Source organism: Podarcis bocagei (assembly GCF_964188305.1).
Source record: "Podarcis bocagei genome assembly, chromosome: 3".
Taxonomy (NCBI): domain Eukaryota; kingdom Metazoa; phylum Chordata; class Lepidosauria; order Squamata; family Lacertidae; genus Podarcis; species Podarcis bocagei.
Window position 1 is genome coordinate 47,523,453 of NC_138127.1, and position 18,680 is coordinate 47,542,132.

General features: G+C 44.5%; 1 protein-coding gene and 1 long non-coding RNA gene across 3 annotated transcripts in view; both read left to right on the plus strand.

The window, feature by feature from the left end:
• The first annotated feature begins 2,967 nt into the window (after positions 1-2,967).
• On the plus strand, positions 2,968-12,297 carry SLC35D3 (solute carrier family 35 member D3). The gene is made up of 2 exons (XM_081186171.1): positions 2,968-3,553; positions 6,891-12,297. Exons 1-2 carry the CDS (start codon positions 3,118-3,120, stop codon positions 7,712-7,714), a joined length of 1,260 nt encoding a protein of 419 aa, XP_081042297.1. The 5' UTR covers positions 2,968-3,117; the 3' UTR covers positions 7,715-12,297.
• A 2,147-nt stretch (positions 12,298-14,444) lies between these two features.
• LOC308583704 overlaps positions 14,445-18,680 on the plus strand; it is a 137,755-nt gene continuing 133,519 nt past the window's right edge. For both annotated transcript variants that reach the window (XR_014006363.1, XR_014006364.1), the window contains exon 1: positions 14,445-14,511. This is a non-coding gene — a long non-coding RNA (uncharacterized lncRNA). The remainder of the gene's footprint in view (positions 14,512-18,680) is intronic.

Consider the following 18,680-nt stretch of genomic DNA (forward strand, 5'->3'; position numbering starts at 1 on the left):
CAAATCTGTGTCCAGGGCAGCTGTTTACCAGCTCCATCTGGTACGTAGGCTGAGACCCTATCTGCCTGCGGACTGTCTCGCCAGAGTGGTGCATGCTCTGGTTATCTCCCGCTTGGACTACTGCAATGCGCTCTACGTGGGGCTACCTTTGAAGGTGACGCGGAAACTACAACTAATCCAGAATGCGGCAGCTAGACTGGTGACTGGGAGCGGCCGCCGAGACCATATAACACCGGTCTTGAAAGACCTGCATTGGCTCCCAGTACGTTTCCGAGCACAATTCAAAGTGTTGGTGCTGACCTTTAAAGCCCTAAACGGCCTCGGTCCAGTATACCTGAAGGAGCGTCTCCACCCCCATCAGTCTGCCCGGACGCTGAGGTCCAGCGCCGAGGGCCTTCTGGCGGTTCCCTCACTGCGAGAAGCAAAGCTACAGGGAACCAGGCAGAGGGCCTTCTCGGTAGTGGCGCCCGCCCTGTGGAACGCCCTTCCAGCAGATGTCAAAGCGATAAACAACTATCTGACATTCAGGAGACATCTTAAGGCAGCCCTGTTCAGGGAAGTTTTTAACGTGTGACATTTTACTGTATTTTTGGTTTTTATGGAAGCCGCCCAGAGTGGCTGGGGAGGCCCAGCCAGATGGGCGGGGTATAAATAATAAATTATTATTATTATTATTATTATTGTAAGTCCTAAGGATGCAATAGTAAATTAGTGAAATTTAAAAGCAATTTGTTTAACATGCTTAGAGTAGTTGTTTTATTTTAAATTTGTGTAGATGCCCATCAGTAAAATTATCCAGGCAGCATACAAAATAGGTACAAGATTCCAACAGGCATCTATCTATCTATCTATCTATCTATCTATCTATCTATCTATCTATCTGGCAGCTGCGAAGAACAGGCTGCTGGACCAGATTAGAAGTCAGAACTGCTCTTGTGTTCTTCACAGAAAACAGCACAATGATATTAATAAATGTAGTAATGCATCAACACAGTAATTCAATTATTTGTATTTTCATATTTTTGCCCTGGTGGGTGTCTACCACATTTTTCTCAGGCCAGGGTTTGTGATTCACCCACCACTAGCGTGCAACAAGCAAGAGGAGGGGAATTCAGTGTGGAGGCTGCTCCTCTCCCCGCTCAAGGTGTGGCCCTATCCTGACTGACGAAGTGGGTTGGGGGAATGACAGGCGTTCCTGCCCAATTCTTTATTAGCGACTAAGGCTTAGACCACTTGGAAAAGGGATTATCCACGTCTAATAGAACCCAGGTCTATCTGAGGCTGTTAGCCATGCGCAGACCCAACGGAGCCCTTAGTATCAGTTGCTAGGGGACTAAAACTAGACACAGGATCCTAGATTTAGGAGGATATTCAGTTTCACCTTCTTATCTAAGTAAAGCCCACGGAATAAAGCGAGAAAAGATGGACAGGATTGGGCAGCGCATCACCGAAGAAAGTCCTAGACGCTGACTGTCCACCGTATTAGCATGGTTAGAAAATGTACAAATCTGTGCAGGGGGTTGTTTGTTCAAATAATCGCGTAGAAGTAGCTCAGAATTAACCTCTTGGTCTTACCCCATGCGCTTGGAAAATGGATCTTTTAATATCCGTGCGTAATCTTCCCGCTTGTTGTTTACGTTTCAAAGTCCTTTGCAAAAACAAAACAAAACAAAACAAAAAAAAACAAAAAAGCGGGGAAGAGAGTAGAGAGATCGCGATAAGTTTTCCACATCCTCCTCCAGTTGTTGTTGTTGTTCTTCTTCTTCTTCTTCTTCTTCTTCTTCTTCTTCTTCTTCTTCTTCTTCTTCTTCTTCTTCTTCTTCTTCTTCAAGCAGTCCTTTGGATGATGGCAGGTGTCAGGCGGAGTCATTTCCCAGACGCGCTTAGGTGGCTTGCTGAGTTGTTATGGCTGCACGCTTGTGGATGTTTGGGCTGGGAGTTCCACGAAGGGTTTGCCGGAATCATCCTAGAGGTGGTGTATATAGTAGTTGCAGCTCAGGGCATCTCCAGTCGGCTGCTTCCTTTAAGATCCTTCCCAACTCCAAAGTTCCCATTGGGCACTTTCCCTTCTCCCTGCTCATACATTGGCAATTGGTTTTCTTTTGTGGTGAAATTTCAAAGCGTTATTTTTTTAAAAAACAGAGATAATACACTATTCAGAAACCACCGCATTATTTAATTACCTTCAGCTTTGTGGTGCATTCATTGATAATTTGCCGAAGCACTGAGACTCCAAACAGGCGCACGCCTCCCCGTGAAGGGTTAACTCTTTGCTGCTTGCTTTCGAGGCACCTGTTTCTTTCTGTCGATTGCAGAAAAGCGACCAGGCGCAAGACTGGATCAATATTTGTACTGCCTTATAAAGGACCCTACCCACATTCATTCAATAAGGATGGATGCCTATTCCATTAGCGTAAGTGAACTGCACGGAAAAGCCTAAGCTATAAATTGGAAGTTGTGTTTTGGGCTTTGTGTGCGGGTTGCTTGACATATTCGACGAGGCACGCCAGGACTGGTTTGTTTGTTTTCGCTTGGAAGGAGAGACAAAACTTAATGAGGATTCCTCCCTCCTTTTTAAAGATAGAGGTTGGGGGTGGCAGTTGGAAGGGTGTGGAGGGGGGATTCCACCTACCCCTCGATCTTTTGATTCAGCCCCGCTCCTCCTCCTCCTCCCTTTTTCTTCCAGGAACAAAGCGAATCCATGATTCACGCGGGTCAAGAAGGAAGCGCGGCCAATGCACTCCAATTGTTCCCATTTAATTAAGGTAATGGGAAGCGCCCGGGCAGCCAGCCCCCCTCTGCGTCAGCAAGAGGAGCTGCTGGGCGATGGTGTAGGCGGCAGGTTCCCGAGCCTGCAGAGGCATTTCCCCGCGGATCCCGTCCCCCCGCCCGCCCGCCCCTATTGATCACTGTCCCCGTCCAGTCCGTCCTCCGCGCGCGCTCTTGGCGCACAGCAAAGTTGCCCTTTCCAGCCTCGCAGCTGCTTCGGCGCGGAGCCCTCCAGCAGCGCCAGGCGAGGGGCGGGCGGGCGGGCGGGCGATCGCGGCGTCCTCAGCAGCAGCAGCCGGGAAGGTAGCACCGGCTCCGGAGGGAGGGAAGGAGGACGCAGGACGCACCATGCAGCTGTGCCGGGGCCGTGCGTTGGGCATCTCGGTGGCGGTGGCGCACGGGGTGTTCTCGGGCTCGCTCAACATCCTGCTGAAGTTTCTCATCACCCGCTACCACTTCGCCTTCCTGACGCTGCTGCAGTGCCTGACCAGCTCCACGGCGGCGCTCAGCCTGGAGGTGCTGCGGCGACGGGGCGCCCTGGACATGCCGCCCTTCGGCTTCAGCCTGGCGCGCCTCTTCGCCGGGGTCACGCTGCTCTCCACGCTCCAGTCCAGCCTCACCCTCTGGTCCCTGCGCGGCCTCAGCCTGCCCATGTACGTGGTCTTCAAGCGCTGCCTGCCCCTCGTCACCCTCCTCATCGGCGTCCTGGTGCTCAAGAACGGCATCCCCTCCGTCGGGGTCTTGGTGGCCGTCCTCATCACCACCTGCGGGGCGGCTCTGGCAGGTGAGTGATGGGGAGAGAGGGAAACCTCGCCACAGCTCCTCCTCGGTCCGCACGGCTCATTTCACCAGGATCCTGCGGGTTCTACCCTGTCCTGCCTCGTCCCTTCGATTAGTCCCCTCTCATTGCCCCCTCCCCCCCTTCACCCGCTGCCGATCATATCCAGCTCCTTGGCATGCCCGCACAGCCACATCACCTCCCACTCTGTCCTTTCCTCACCCCATCACTTCCCGACTCATCAACCCCATCACCCACCACGTCCCTTTTCTCTCTCCACTCTGGTCTTTCGCTTGGATTCCCACTGACTCCTGCTGCGACCCTCTTGCCATCTCGATCTTACCTCCTTCCACGCTTCCTTAGCTTTTATTATTACATCTCTGATCATCTCTAGAGCTCGCCTCAACCTACATCAACACAGGTTTTCCCACCCCTTAAATATATTTTTATGTTCATATATTTTCAGCCTAATATCACTGTCCAGTCCTTAATAAACTGACTATAAAGGTTGGAAGGTGGGTGAAAAGATAGAGATTTAAAAACATGTAATGTAGTCCTTCCTTTAAAGTCACTTCTTCCTATCTCAAATACTTCCCATTCCACACCTACAAGCCTCAACCAATTCCCATTCCATCTCCACCCCTCAAAACACCCCAATAAAGTCATCAGTATCTTCTCAGCCAATATTTTATGAAGATTAGTAGTACCTTGCCAAAGTTCATAGCTCCACACTCTTACCACTGCTCCTTCTCCCATGACTCCTTGTCCCATCATCCTCCCAGTGGCAGGGTCTTGTCTCATCCTTCCTCTTCTACACTCAAGCATACAGTTCTGCTCATTAGCAGAGGCTGCCTCAGGGCTGCTTCACACAGTATGAGCTCCCTGACATGGCTAGTTTTATGTCAGGGTACACATCTGTGTGCCATTCTCACATGTATGTGCACTGTTTGCATAAATGCAAACTATGTCCGAAGCTGCCCAGGTTCTAACCCAAACTTGCCCCCCCCTTCCATCACAACTTACCACCCCCTTCCCCTATGCCATGGGCTTTCTAATTTTTTTAAAAATACTCATTTTCTCTATAATAAAGAGTTCAATAAAGGCTCTTTCTAACTAAAAACACACAGGTAGATCACCTCCATGTAAGAAGCAAAATATGTACACTTGAGTACACCTGCAGTACATCTGTTGTCAGTCAAATTTGCACTCCTGTGTTTTCTATGGATGACCCATGGACGTGATTTTTCCTTTATGGGGATTATCTCCATGCAGGAGAAATGTCATGTCTAAAGTGGCCCAGCTGATTTCCCCCCCAAGCCCTCTTCTTCCGCTAGCCCCATTTTATTTGCAGCTGCCTGGCTTGTCTGTCACATGGCAGCTGTTGTTAAGGATGAGGAAAAACTCTCGAGAAAATCCACATTATGGATCCGTCAGGCAGTGCCACTGTCTCTACAGTCTATAATTAAAGTCTATTACCAGTGCCATTAATAGACAGGGGGAAATTCTATTTAGGAATAACTGGATCGCCAGAATTCATGTATACATGTATGCATGTTCAGAAGTGAGAACTAGTTCTGAATCCTCAAGGATAGTTAAGCTGGGATGAATATGACTGAGTTAAAAACATTAATGCTTTAGCTATTGCAAGAACTGTGCAGATAGAATAATTAACCAGCAATTCCCAGTGTCTTCTTATCTGGTTATTAAACAAAGCGGGGTGTCATATTTCCCCCCACCTTGGAAATAAACTCTTGCTTAGTTTAAAAGGATATGAAAGAATGAAGCACACTAAGAAATATTTGCCCTACAAAGAGATTTGGATATTTATTAGTTTAGAGTATTTATGTACCACTTAATCATCAAGCCCTGTAAGCAATTTACATAAAATCACTATGAGACAATGACAGTCAGTAACTTAACGTCTATATTTTTCCCCTATATAAATATTTGTGCCATTTCCCCCTATTTGTTTGTTCATGAGAGGGTGTTATCTAGAGACAGATTGCTCAAGTTGTGTCTGCTTTCCATAGAAGGCAGTAGTGCAGTTGGCCAAAGTTGGATTCTAGACTTAATGCTTTTAAGGGGGCAGCGCTCTTTAGATGGTAATGTGGACCTTTATTCACCTCACAATCTGGAAATGCAGCCCTGCTCCATTTGAGTACCCTCCTGCTTATTCTGCTAGACCAGGCCCTGGACTTCCTCCCCACTCACTTTGAGAAGGATTCAGTCACAGACAGCTAACTAACATGGGCTGCTGGGATATATTCTGTATTAATTGGATGACCCAGAGTGTGTTCAGGTGCTCATATCTGTGGAGGAAAAGGAACAGCTTCCTCTCTTGTGGCATAAGTACCTTGATCACTGTACAATCACAGGGGAAGGAGATGGGGGGAGAGAAACCTTGTTGCAGGAAGAGGAAGAAGCTTGTTCGCTATGTTTTCTTACTTCTTTGCCACACTTCTTTGCTCAAGTTCATACAAATTGAGGGAGTGTTAAAATTCACCAGAGGAGATGCCAAGCATCTTCTGGCACAGGTGACAGGTGATTTGGTTTAACTTCAAAGGATAATTCTTTTAACAAATCTACAGGAGTGTATTTGTGAACAGGTTACCATCACGGTCTATTTATAATCTTTAAAAACAGCTTTAAGAGTGCTTTGGGAGTTGGAAGGGGTGCAGTGTGTTCATCCCAGACCATATCCAGCAGGTGTACCGTATAATCTTAAAAAAAGGTGTGTATATTTTTTGCAGTGGTAGCCAAATCACCTGCTACCCTTGGCTTTTCTGGGCTACACAAATATGCAAAACTGTTTTGACTGGTGAAACTCAGAACAAAAACCCTAACCACGTGTAAAAACAAGCAATGACTGCTCTGTCATGGTGCCTCAAACTAAGCTACTGTCAAACACCGCACCGTCAATCCTTTTGTTTCCCTCAAAGGGAATGCAAGCAGCTATCGGCTCTACAATATTACATATCCAGCTGAGTAAATTCAAGCTCCTTCTATTCAAAGCATTATAGGAATGAATGTAACAAGTGGGCTTCTGCATGTATTTGTGGGTAGTTACTTGCTAAAAATTCATTTAAATGAGGGCTGAATATGAACATTAGAGACCCCTGTGACATCTTGCATTTGTGCTCAAGGCAAACAGCCTGAGATTCAAAGTCTTACTCATTGCTACTGCTGCAATTGCTCTGGCACTGACCTTATCGCCTGTTGTAGGATAAGAGGGATGATCCTGCAGAACTAGACTCGTGATCTCTCTGAAATGTTGCTATAGGCAGAGTCCCTACATCCTGGCATGTAAATGCATGTTTCTTTCTCTTTCTTTCAAAATCGGCAGGTGCGGGGGACCTGACTGGTGATCCTATTGGGTATCTGACTGGAGTGCTGGCTGTGCTGGTGCACGCAGCCTATTTGGTACTCATTCAAAAGACGAGTGCAGATAGTGACTATGGGCCCCTTACGGCCCAGTATGCCATTGCTGTTTCTGCCACACCTTTTCTCATCATCCTCTCCTTTGCCAGCATGGATGCCATCAATGTCTGGTCCTTCCCAGGATGGAAAGATCCTGCTATGACCTGCACCTTTATTGTGTGTGTCGTGATTGGCTGTGCCATGAATTTTACCACTCTCCACTGCACCTACATCAACTCAGCTGTAACCACCAGTTTCGTTGGGGTCGTGAAGAGCATCGCAACCATCACGGTCGGGATGGTGGCTTTTAGCGATGTGGAGCCTACAAAGCTGTTTATAGCTGGTGTGGTGGTAAATACCATAGGCTCCATCATTTATTGTGTGGCCAAGTACATGGAAACGAGAAAGCAGAGTCATTACGAAGACTTGGAGAAGGAAATGAGGGAAGAGGAGAAGAAAGAATGTGATGGAGAGCAGCCGCCTTTTGTAATGGAGGAGATCTCCAAGGACACAGAGCATGGGGAGGCACCAATGGAGGAGTCAGCAGATGGAAGCAACCAGCAAAGCACAGAGAAGGACAGCATAGTGGGACAAGGAAATGCACCCATTGTCACTGATGGTGGCAACTCTGAAGGAGTTACCAACAGCTCATTAAAGGATGCCTACCTTGGAGTATGGAGGTTGGTTAGGGGGGCTAATTATATGAAGAAAGATTACCTAGTAGAGAATGAGGAGCTACCAAGTCCTTGAAGAATAATTTATTAGCAAATAATCAAGGATATGTGCATTGTTTTCCTTGTGGTGGGAGTACAGAAGGACAGATGCTTTCATATGTTCACAGACAAATCTTAATTGTTTATTAGCAAGATTTTACCTCATTCTGAAGGAACAAAGGCACCATGGTCATGCTTAGATTCAGTGAAATCCCATTTTTTGTGTGGACTTTCACTGAAATCAAAATCTCTGAGATCAAAACCAGGCCTGGACCACCAAGCAGGTGCCCCCACCACACACCACAGCTTGCTTTTATATTCACATAAGTCAACTTGATTGAATTAATAGTGTGTCCCTCTTTAAGTACTCTCTGAAGTACTAATGGAATTACTCTCAGCAGTTAAAAGCATGAGACCCAAAAGCAAAAGCTAAAAAGATTTGTCCAAAAGGTAATTCAAAAGGAACTATCACTGGATTCTCTGTGGTTTGAAAGCTAAATGAATGGGAAGTGCAAAAACCGTGAGTCATCTCACAGATCCCACTTGCCATCTTCCAGATATACTGCAAGTCCCACCCCTATGTGGACAGCCCTTGCAGTGAATGAATGGAAGTAATATAATAAGATCTTCCTGATAATTGGGCACCATCCCACATTCTCTCTGCCTATTCTGCCTTTGCTGACAAGATGAGAGAGGTGTGGGAGGTGGACTGAGGCTTCTATATCCCAGCTGGCCTCAACTTTCTCAACTAATCTATTTTTAGTTAACATTCATGGTAACAGGCAAACTCAGTGTGTTCAAAAATACTTTGTGCACTGGAGAGTTCGGAAGTCGTGTATTATTTTAAAATGTATTTCCAGTGCAGGATTATTGAAAGAATAAACCACTCTGAGGGTTTCCCCCCTCCATACGATCTACAGGTATATAAATTTTATGAAATAAATGAATAAACATAAGCCATCTGTCCCCAAACTGGTGCCCTTCAGATGTTGTTGGATTCTAACTCCCATCAGTTCCAGTTAGCATGGCCAATGATCAGAATTGATGGGAAATATAGACCAAAATATATGGAGGACACCAGGTTGAGGGAATGTGGACATAAAAAGTCCACCTAGTACAGCATCCAACCAGATGCATTCAGGAAGTGTACAAGAAGGTCTTGAAGGGAACAGCCTCTTCCACGGTTGCTGTCAGGTGATATTCAACAGCACACTGTTGCTGAAAATTGAGGCTGTTTTACAGCCATTGGCAAAAGAATCCTCCATTAATCTGCTGAATTCCCCTTTCAAAGCCCTCTGTGCTAGCAGCCATCAACAAACGTTGTGATAGTGAATGTTATACATTAATGATGTGTGGTATGAAAAAGTACTTTCTTTTGTCTTATAACAGAAGCATTATAAGGTGACTTGGGGCTGCATTCAAAAGGAAAGTTTGTAGAAAGGAGTTGATGAGGTCAGGTGTGAGGGGCAGGGATGGGGTGGGGTGAGGCAGTGGCAGTGAGACCTCCGCCACCACCACCAACCCAGAGCTTCTCTCAACCTTCCCCAAGCAGCAAGTTATAAATCGAGGCAATCTTCTCACACATCCAAGCCCCAGCAGCCTTAAGCTGAATTGAGTTCCTCTTATCCACCTGAATGCTACTCAAGAGCTGAATGGGTAACAAGAAAATATTGATATGGTCAGCCTCCTCTTAACATATGTATCTACTAGAAATTCTTTACACACACACACACACACACACACACACACACACACACGCCTCAACACATCAGCCTTGTTTGCACTAAACAAAATGTGTTTCTAACTCATAGCAGGGTTGGGGATGTATGTGTAAGCCTTGAGTTCATGGACAGTGGCTGTAGCAAACTGAAGTATCTGGAAGCACATTTTACTGCTTCAGGCATTGGCCTGGTTTGCACAACATGGTAAGCCGAACTATGGCTTATCAGGGCTGTGTGAACATGTAGGCTGCTGCAAAAGAGCTCACAAATCCACTTTGCTCCTCAATTATCATTATTTCTTTACTCCTGCACCAAGCTAAGCCAAGGTTTATCATCATCATCATCATCATCATCATCATCATCATCATCATCATCTATTTATTATTTATACCCTGCCCATCTGTCTGGATTTTCCCAGCCAGTCTGGGCAGCTCCCAACAGAATATTAAAAACACGATAAAACATCAAACATTAAAAACTTCCCTAAACAGGGTTGCCTCATGGTTAAGCTCTAATCACATTCTGTACCATAAATGAACCTTGGCTGCAGCTCATAGTTAGTGAGAGAGCTTAACCCCAACCCTGTGTTTGGGCAACACACTAAGCCAAATTTTGGTTTACTCTAGCTCAGCATGGGGCTGGGGTAAAAAAGATTAAGGAGGAACAAAGTGGCTGCAAGCTCTTCTCTGAGTCCCCACATATTTACATGGTCCCAGTAAACCATAGTTTGGCTTAACAATGCAAATCAGCCAATATCTGAAGCAGTAAACTGTGCTTCCTTATCCTGAAGTTTGTTACAAACAATGTCTGTGAACTCAAAGCTTGCCCATGCAATGCCAGTCCTGCTACAAACTAGGAGCATGCCACAAATCGTAGATGAGTCACACAAAAGGCAAGCACATGTATGCTCTTTTAATTTCAAAGATGATAGGCCTGACCTCTACATGAAAGCCTCTTCCACTCCAGCTGCTGTGTTCCCCATGTCCCACTCCCAAATTCATTTGCAGACCACTTCTCATGATTTGGGTATTGTGAAGAAGGGAAGAATGAGAAAGCAAGGTGCTGAAGCAGGGAAATTGGCCTTCCATCCAACATTCCCCAATGAAACCCTTTTCCTTGAGATGCTACTGAGAACAATCAAAAGGACAAAGACAGAGACTATAGGCAAAATTCACCAGTTAACCATGCTTTTTCACTGCAGGCACAATTTTCAGTCCTATATAGGCAGAATTCAATGCAACTCCCACCCTGCTCATTTATTTCACTGGGCTTTGTGCTCACTAAAGCCTTGTTGAAGCAAGTGGAGGTTAGGTTATATCTGTGCTTTGTGGGCTTTACCCCATAATTGTTAAATGGCTTCAGACTGGAACACACTGTGGCTGCATTTAAAATTTGACTGACATCGATAGAGTCCTTGGCTGTGATTTGAATGATCCAAATTGATCACATACTTTGTGTGCAGAAGGTCCCAGTTTCAATTCTGGGCAGCCTCCCATTGAAAGATCTCAGATTGAAGGACTGAGGAATACTCACCAGAGACTTTGGAGAGCTGACAGCAGTCAGAGTAGATAAGTAGCTTTCTAATCCTGATCCAGAGAACCTAGTAGTTCCTCTGCTTAGGTGTCCCAGGTATCCTGCACTGAGAAGATCAGTGCAGTGGTACCTCGGGTTACATACACTTCAGGTTACAGACGCTTCAGGTTACAGACTCCGCTAACCCAGAAATAGTACCTCGGGTTAAGAACTTTGCTTCAGGATGAGAACAGAAATCGTGCTCCGGAGGCGGGGCAGCAGCAGGAGGCCCCATTAGCTAAAGTGGTGCTTCAGGTTAAGAACAGTTGCAGGTTAAGAACGGACCTCTGGAACAAATTAAGCTCTTAACCCGAGGTACCACTGTAATGGTGGTCTAATTTCACTGAAAGTTAGATTGCCCACCAATCTTCCATAACCGGCCATGTCTAAACACAAGAGAGCATTGACTGTGCTGGTGAAATGACAATGAAGCCCAGAAGACCTAACCAGTGCACATGAACCCAGTATTTTCTCCAAGACAATCCCCCAGAATTCCCTTCAACATACAAGGGTTCCATGGGAAAGAAACTCTGCAGATAACAAGGATTCTTAGAAATGAGGAAGTATGAATCACTGATGTTGCTTGCGCGCGCACACACACACACATGAATTAATGGCCTGATTTGACATACTTTAGTTTCATATATTCATATGTTTTCCTTCTAGCAAATTCATTGCTTTATCATTCATTTAAACATGTAGCTATTTAATAACATTGTCTATCCTTGAATATTAAAATAGGTTCATTCTTTTATATGCAGGCAGGTGTTGTTCAGTAAATTAGAAGGCTTAATTACTTTGTAAATTAGTTGGCCAAGGCACAGAATAGTGATTCCAGATCCCTTTTAAAATATGTTCAACAAGCCATGGAGAATAACTTGATTTTTGACCACACAACTCTTTTGGTACCTGGAGGCTATGAAGTGCTAACTTACTACCGAATATGGTGCCTTTTCCACATGCTTTGTGGGAAAGTCCTGGTTTGCTGCTTTTAAAAGTGCTAGTAGAAATATCTGAAAATACTAACAGTATTGGACACTTTTAAAGTGTGATGGTGAAACTTGTACAGTGTAAAAAAGAGAGAGGAGAATGCGTGGTTATGCTCTATCTCTGTTCATAGCTTAACATGGGTGTTTAAGAATTCCCAGCTTTTAAAAAATGGGGATTTGGTAAATGCAGCCCAGAGGAGGTTTTTTTGTCAATGAAAGAGACTGTTGTAATGTAAAATGATATAACTATTGCCTCGTGCTGAGGCATTTTAATTGCATAAATAGAAGACTTCAATTAATCTGGAGAATGAGACATGGTAATAAAATGCATTGCTTTACAGATGCCTTAAGAAGTTTTTATTCTTGTTGGGGTGGTGAGGAGACGAGTAAGCGGGCTTAAACTTTAAATTTACTTATCTGATGTATTTGTGATCCTGTGTGTGTGTAAGAACGAGACAGAGCGCATGACATGCCTTTCGTAGATTTAGGTGTATGTTTTAGGGCATTATACACCACTGCTTGTGGGACGCAGGTGGTGCTGTGGGTTAAACCACAGAGCCTAGGACTTGCCGATCAGAAGGTCGGCGGTTTGAATCCCCACGATGGGGTGAGCTCCTGTTGCTCGGTCTCTGCTCCTGCCAACCTAGCAGTTCAAAAGCACGTGAAAGTGCAAGTAGATAAATAGGTACCACTCCGGCGGGAAGGTAAACGGTGTTTCTGTGCACTGCTCTGGTTCTCCAGAAGTGGCTTAGTCATGCTGGTCACATGACCCGGAAGCTGTATGCTGGCTCCCTCGGCCAATAAAGCGAGATGAGTGCCGCAACCCCAGAGTCGGTCACGACTGGACCTAATGGTCAGGGGTCCCTTTACCTTTACCTTTACACCACTGCTTGAATCTAGCAAAGAAGGCCAAGCTTACATGACCAGCCAACACATATGCATATTTTTATGTAGATAGGAATACAGTGGTATCTCAGGTTACAGACATTTCAGGGTACAGACTCTGCTAACCCAGAAATAGTACCTCGGGTTAAGAACTTTGCTTCAGGATGAGAACAGAAATTGTGTGGCGGCAGCAGTGGGAGGCCCCATTAGCTAAAGTGGTAGCTCAGGTTAAGAACAGTTTCAGGTTAAGAATGGACCTCCAGAACGAATTACGGTAAGTTCTTAACCAGAGGTATCACTGTATGCATTTTGTGTACAACTAATTGCATGTGACTTGATGCTGGATGGGATCCCACATCTATATACAGTATAGCATAATCTAGATAAAGGTAAAGGGACCCCTGACCCTTAGGTCCAGTTGTGGACGACTCTGGGGTTGCGGTGTTCATCTCACTTTACTGGCCGAGGGAGCCAGCGTACAGCTTCTGGGTCATGTGGCCAGAATGACTAAACCGCTTCTGGCAAACCAGAACAGCACATGGACACGCTGTTTACCTTCCTGCCAGAGAGGTACCTATTTATCTGCTTGCACTTTGACGTGCTTTGGAACTGCTAGGTTGGCAGGAGCAGGGACCGAGCAATGGGAGCTCACCCCGTCGCAGGGATTCAAACCGCCAACCTTCTGATTGGCAAGCCCTAGGCCCTGTCGTTTAGACTACAGTGCCACACGCATCCCTGCATAATCTAGGGCTTCTCAAACTGTGGTCCATGTACGACTGAGCTTCATTCAGGTGATTCATGGTGTGTTTGTGGATTTATAGTTGAAAATGGCACATCCATCGCATTAAATATTCTCATTGATTTTTAATTGCTTTTCATTTCTTACATTGTATTTTATTGTGTTGCTGAATTCTATAGAATTTAAACTGTAATGCAATAGAATGCAAAATGTAAGAAATAAAAGAAGCAATTAAAATACAATGAAAAATCACGCAGCATCTAGCATGGCACAGGCTGCAAAATCATTAAATGGCCCACCAAGATCCTCCGTAATTTTCAAGTGGCCTGTAGGAGGAAGAAAGCATAGGAATTGTTGACATAATCAATGGTGAAGCAATTAGTTAATGGGGGAAAGTACTGTACTACAGTTCCAGAACTGATGGAATCAAGAGGATAGTCACAGGTTGAAAATCAAGCCCAGATTGGTTTGGCATGGGACTGTTGCCCGGCTGAGACCAATTTTATGCTGCATGGTGTTCAGTTATATGGTAAACATAAGGCAGGATGCCAGTCAGGAGGGTGGCTAGGAGTAAATGATCACTTTGTAAAATATAGGTGCAACGTCCTACATCTATCTCCCATTAATTGGTCACTATCTGCATTTCCTGTATGATTACTGAAAGCTCTTGGCATGAAATTGGCCTCAAAGTCAGCTAATCTCAGTCATGTGAAAACATACTGCGCTGTACTATAGGCATTGCTTACTTGGAATGATTTTACGTGGTGCTGTTTGGCAAAAGAACTGTCAATCATTGGCCATTGAGACATTCATTCTATTAATAACAGTGCCTGCAGACCCACACTGCTTAGGACTGTTTAATATGTATCAAAGAGTCAGCACTCTCCTCTGGGAACAGCGGTTGCCATTCTTCAGACTAAAGACATGGGTGAGCAATTTAACATGAGAATATTTTGAAGGGCGCACTACATTTGGTCTGGCAGTTATAATAGGTGATTGAGAATTGAGGGAAACACTTATTGTCTACAGAAGTAGGCACGTCAGAGAGAAACTGAAGAAAGAAAGACAAATTCTCATTTTGCTGCCATAATAAATGAGTGGTTGTGGTGCACAATGGCATTCTCCAAAATAAACATTAATTTTTGTGTCAATATGGCATATTGAATATGCTATTGAGCAGCACCTGCTGTAGCTCTACAAAGCGGGGAATTATAAGAACTCAGGCAAGGAAACCAGCCTAGCTATTACTTTGGGGGTTTTTAGTTATTGTTTTGGAAAAGACATTTTACAAAAGGCATACAGATGCCCGGGTGCTTTTGGCTGAGATGTCCATGTATCTGGTTTAGTCGCTTGCAATCATTGTAGGATTATGGAGAGAGAGAAGAGGGTAGGGAGAGAGAAACTGTGTCATCAAAGGACTTTGGAACAAAAAACAGTTTGGCAGTGCAAGCTTCAGTTATCACAATCCAACACAGAATTAAACATGCTTAAACCCATTGAAATAAAGTTTTGGTTGGACTGTGGCATCTGCCTAATTTTGTTTAGAAAAAAATCTACCAGAAATAAAATAAAGGAACTGACTTTGAATATGTATTAACATACCTGTGATTATGGCATAATTTTCTTGGTTACAGGTAGGTAGCCATGTTAATTTTCTTGGGTCTTTTTTATGGTCCTCGGTCTAGCATCCACATCCCTTGCCTTGCCTTCTCCTCTTTGCTCCTTTATTTTGCCATTAGTATCTTCCACTACCAATTTAAAGTAGCTTTAAAATCATAAGGAAGGGAGATAGCATCTTTCATAATGCACTAATGCCATTTTCATTGCATCTCTCAGTCCTGGAAAGCCGGGGACAGGCATAAGAGTGGGGCTGAGGAGAGTGTAATCCTAGGCACACTACACCACCATCTAGTCTCTTTATGGACCTAGCTATAACAAGTAAAGTGAGCAAGTAAGTAAATTAAGAAGAAAGAACATTTTGCTGGTATAACCTCTAGATTAATTGTTCTTTTATAATGTAGAATCTATCATATTAAATATTCCCAGCAGTTGTAATACTCTTGAATGGAGTTTGTCTACTTAGCTCTGCTTTCTCCATTGCTGCCTCTGGTTTTTTAACCATAAGCCTGTTCAAGTGCAGGAGAGGAGGAAGCAATCAACTCTGCCCATCAATTAGTTCTGTGTTCATGCTTGATGAGTTTGCTGGAGGTCATCTCAAAGCTGTTCATTCAGAGCAGTCATTGTTGTAATCAACGCGTGCCGTCTTGTTTCCCTTTCACCCTCTGGAAGGATGTCAGTCAGGAGATGGTGGGGTGAAGGAGTGTGGTACTCTCCCATGCAAACATAGTTCATATTGCTGGGCTAATGGAGCCAATAGTCTATGAAGATTTAAGTCAGGGATGGGGAACTTCTGGTCCTCCAAATCTTGTTGAATTCCAGCTCCCATCCGCTCCAGCCAGCATGGCCAAGGGTCAGGGATGATGGGAGCTGGAGGGCAACAACATCTGGACAGGTTCCTCATCCTTGAGTCAAGCCAGCGTGCCAGAACACCTCCCTCTTGGCAGTGAAACGAGGGCGTTTTGGTGGCGGCAGCAGCAGTGGGGCAGAAGGGGTGCCACCTCTTGCACTTTTGCCACCTGAAGTGGGAGCTTCACCCCACCCCATGGGCAGGCCAGCTCTGATTCTTGTGCTGTTCCATATTCAGAAGATAACTTACAAAATGGATTAAACTTGGTTCAGGTTTAAAACAACAACAACAACACCACAGTGATATAAAATGTTTTAAGGGTTTAGCTTTTTACCTGATAATTTTAACTCACATTACTTGAGACATGTGTGCTGAAATCAGAAACACCTGCTCCAATCAATGACAGTCCTGTATAGACTATGAGATACCATCTTTGAAGGAATGTCTGGTGGAATGAAAAATAAATAAATGCCAGTACACTTTGGGAAAAAGGAGGGCGCAGCTTTGCTGTTCTTCACTGCAAGGCTACCTCCTTCTGTCTCTTACATTTAGATGATATGTCTGTCTATTGTGATGGTATAATTTGAAAGGGAACTAGGTGATTATGTCATAATACTACAAAGCATCTCTATCCTCCTCTCACATATCATGTAGAAAGGGCCAAATCAGGATTGGACAAAGGTCAAGGGAAGAGATTCAATGCTTACTGATAAAAGGCACCAGACCCACACAAAAGTTTGCAAAGGAGGTTCTCCTCCTACTGTGGAATATGACAACAAGCAGTGTTGTATATGAATTGTGCAACTGCCTCACCCTGCAACTCCAATCAAGTAAAGATTTTTTTCCAGGGGTGAAAACCCCCCCAGAGCACCTGTCTAGTGAATTAATTAAAAGAAATGAAAAAGCTGAGTCTTAGATATTGCAGCACTTGCAATTTAATTAATATGGTTTTAGGTCTGAGATTTGAATATGAAATTTGAAAGTGAAATTGAGTAATGTCCATTAAAAAAATACTTACAACATAATATATTAAATACAGAATAGGAATGATATTAATCAATGGCTTGAGCTGAAACCACCGAAATGACGCCACAGTATAGTTCTAATGTATCTTTTATGCAATCATTTGTGCATTCAGCTATACAAATAGAAAAATAATATATATATTTCACAAGATTTGAAACCTATTATAAAATAATCACCTCTAAATACTGTGGCTTTTCATTATCTAGCTCCTTTTAGTCTCTCATGCAAAAATTACAATACCTAATAAGCTCCCTGTGGAAATAAAGCCACGACCATAAGAAAGCAAGTGTGTCAATGCAATTTATCACAAGGAAGATAAGCATCATAATCTTCATGAGGAAAGAATGTTCTCTGTACGGATCAATTGCTTCACAAGTCTGAATGCAAAGCTGTTATCAGGAAGGGGGAAATGGTGCAATACATTGACATGGTTCTTTCTTCATGAACAACCGATACCAAAGAGGCATCTGTTCATAAACTTGTGCACATAACAAAATTGGGAAAATGTGCACATTGCCTTGTACTGGATGCATCTTCTGGACTGCAGTCATAAAATTGAGGGTTCGATAATAACATGAGGTTGACACCTTTTTGAGGGTCTGTGGGCACATATGCAAACTAGAGAAATTGTCTTGATCACCATGCAAGATCACAAAAACACAGCCATGCAGGCACACACTACAACCAGACGCACATAATGCATGGCAACCATACATGCCACAAGCACATGTCTGCACACTCATTCTCACTGCCAGCCAACAGACTTGATAAAATCCTGCTAGAGAGTATAATACAAGGCATTTTCATTTAATTTCAGCAGCGATTAGTGGGAAAGGACACGTCAGGTGCTATGAAAGAGCTCAGCAGGCACAGTGCTGCATTAGCAACCCATCACATAAGGGCTTAAGAATGGCCTTGGTGGATGAGACCAAAGTGGCAGAGTCCAGAGTTAAGCTTCTGATAGCAGTCATAAAGACACTTAGATGATCACAAACAAGTCTGCAATTCTATCCCCACCTATCTGGGAGTAAGGAGCTGCCTCTTGCTTTGCTGTCTCTGAAGAAAGGTGTTGGAACTTAAAGGCTCCATGTCCCCATTTGTCAAGCACTGGGGATTTTCCTGCTTGGTTGTTGGGCAGTAGTAGTGGGTTACTGACTGTGGAGAGTTCCAAGGAGAAATTATTCTCATAGTCAGAGAAGAAGGAAGAGCTACTACTTCCAGAGAGGTAGATACTGGTAGTGCGGGTTCTGGGGTTCCTGCCCCAGAAGTAATTCTAGGACACACCCTATTTGGGATTCCTACCTCAGTTTCCTTCATATTCTGTACTCAGTGGCGTAGCGTGGGGGGTGCAGGGGGGGGGAGGCCGCACCGGGCGCAACATCTGGGAGTTAGGGTTAGGGAGCGCAAATCCACGGGTTAGGGGGCGCAAATCCACGGGTTAGGGGGCGCAAATTACTTGCCTTGCCCCGGGTGCTGACAACCCACGCTACGCCACTGTCTGTACTACCAAGGTATGTGCCCATGGCACTGATCTTCCTACACCACCATTCTCACCCAGATATGTACTAAGCAAAAGCTTTGTGCAACACTATTACACCAGTTAT

Bases quoted from the DNA above. Each gene is read 5' to 3' on its own strand.
- SLC35D3 (XM_081186171.1), top strand. From the start codon at position 3,118: ATGCAGCTGTGCCGGGGCCGTGCGTTGGGCATCTCGGTGGCGGTGGCG. The intron at 3,554-6,890 runs GTGAGTGATGGG...CAAAATCGGCAG, and splicing joins CTGCGGGGCGGCTCTGGCAG to GTGCGGGGGACCTGACTGGT.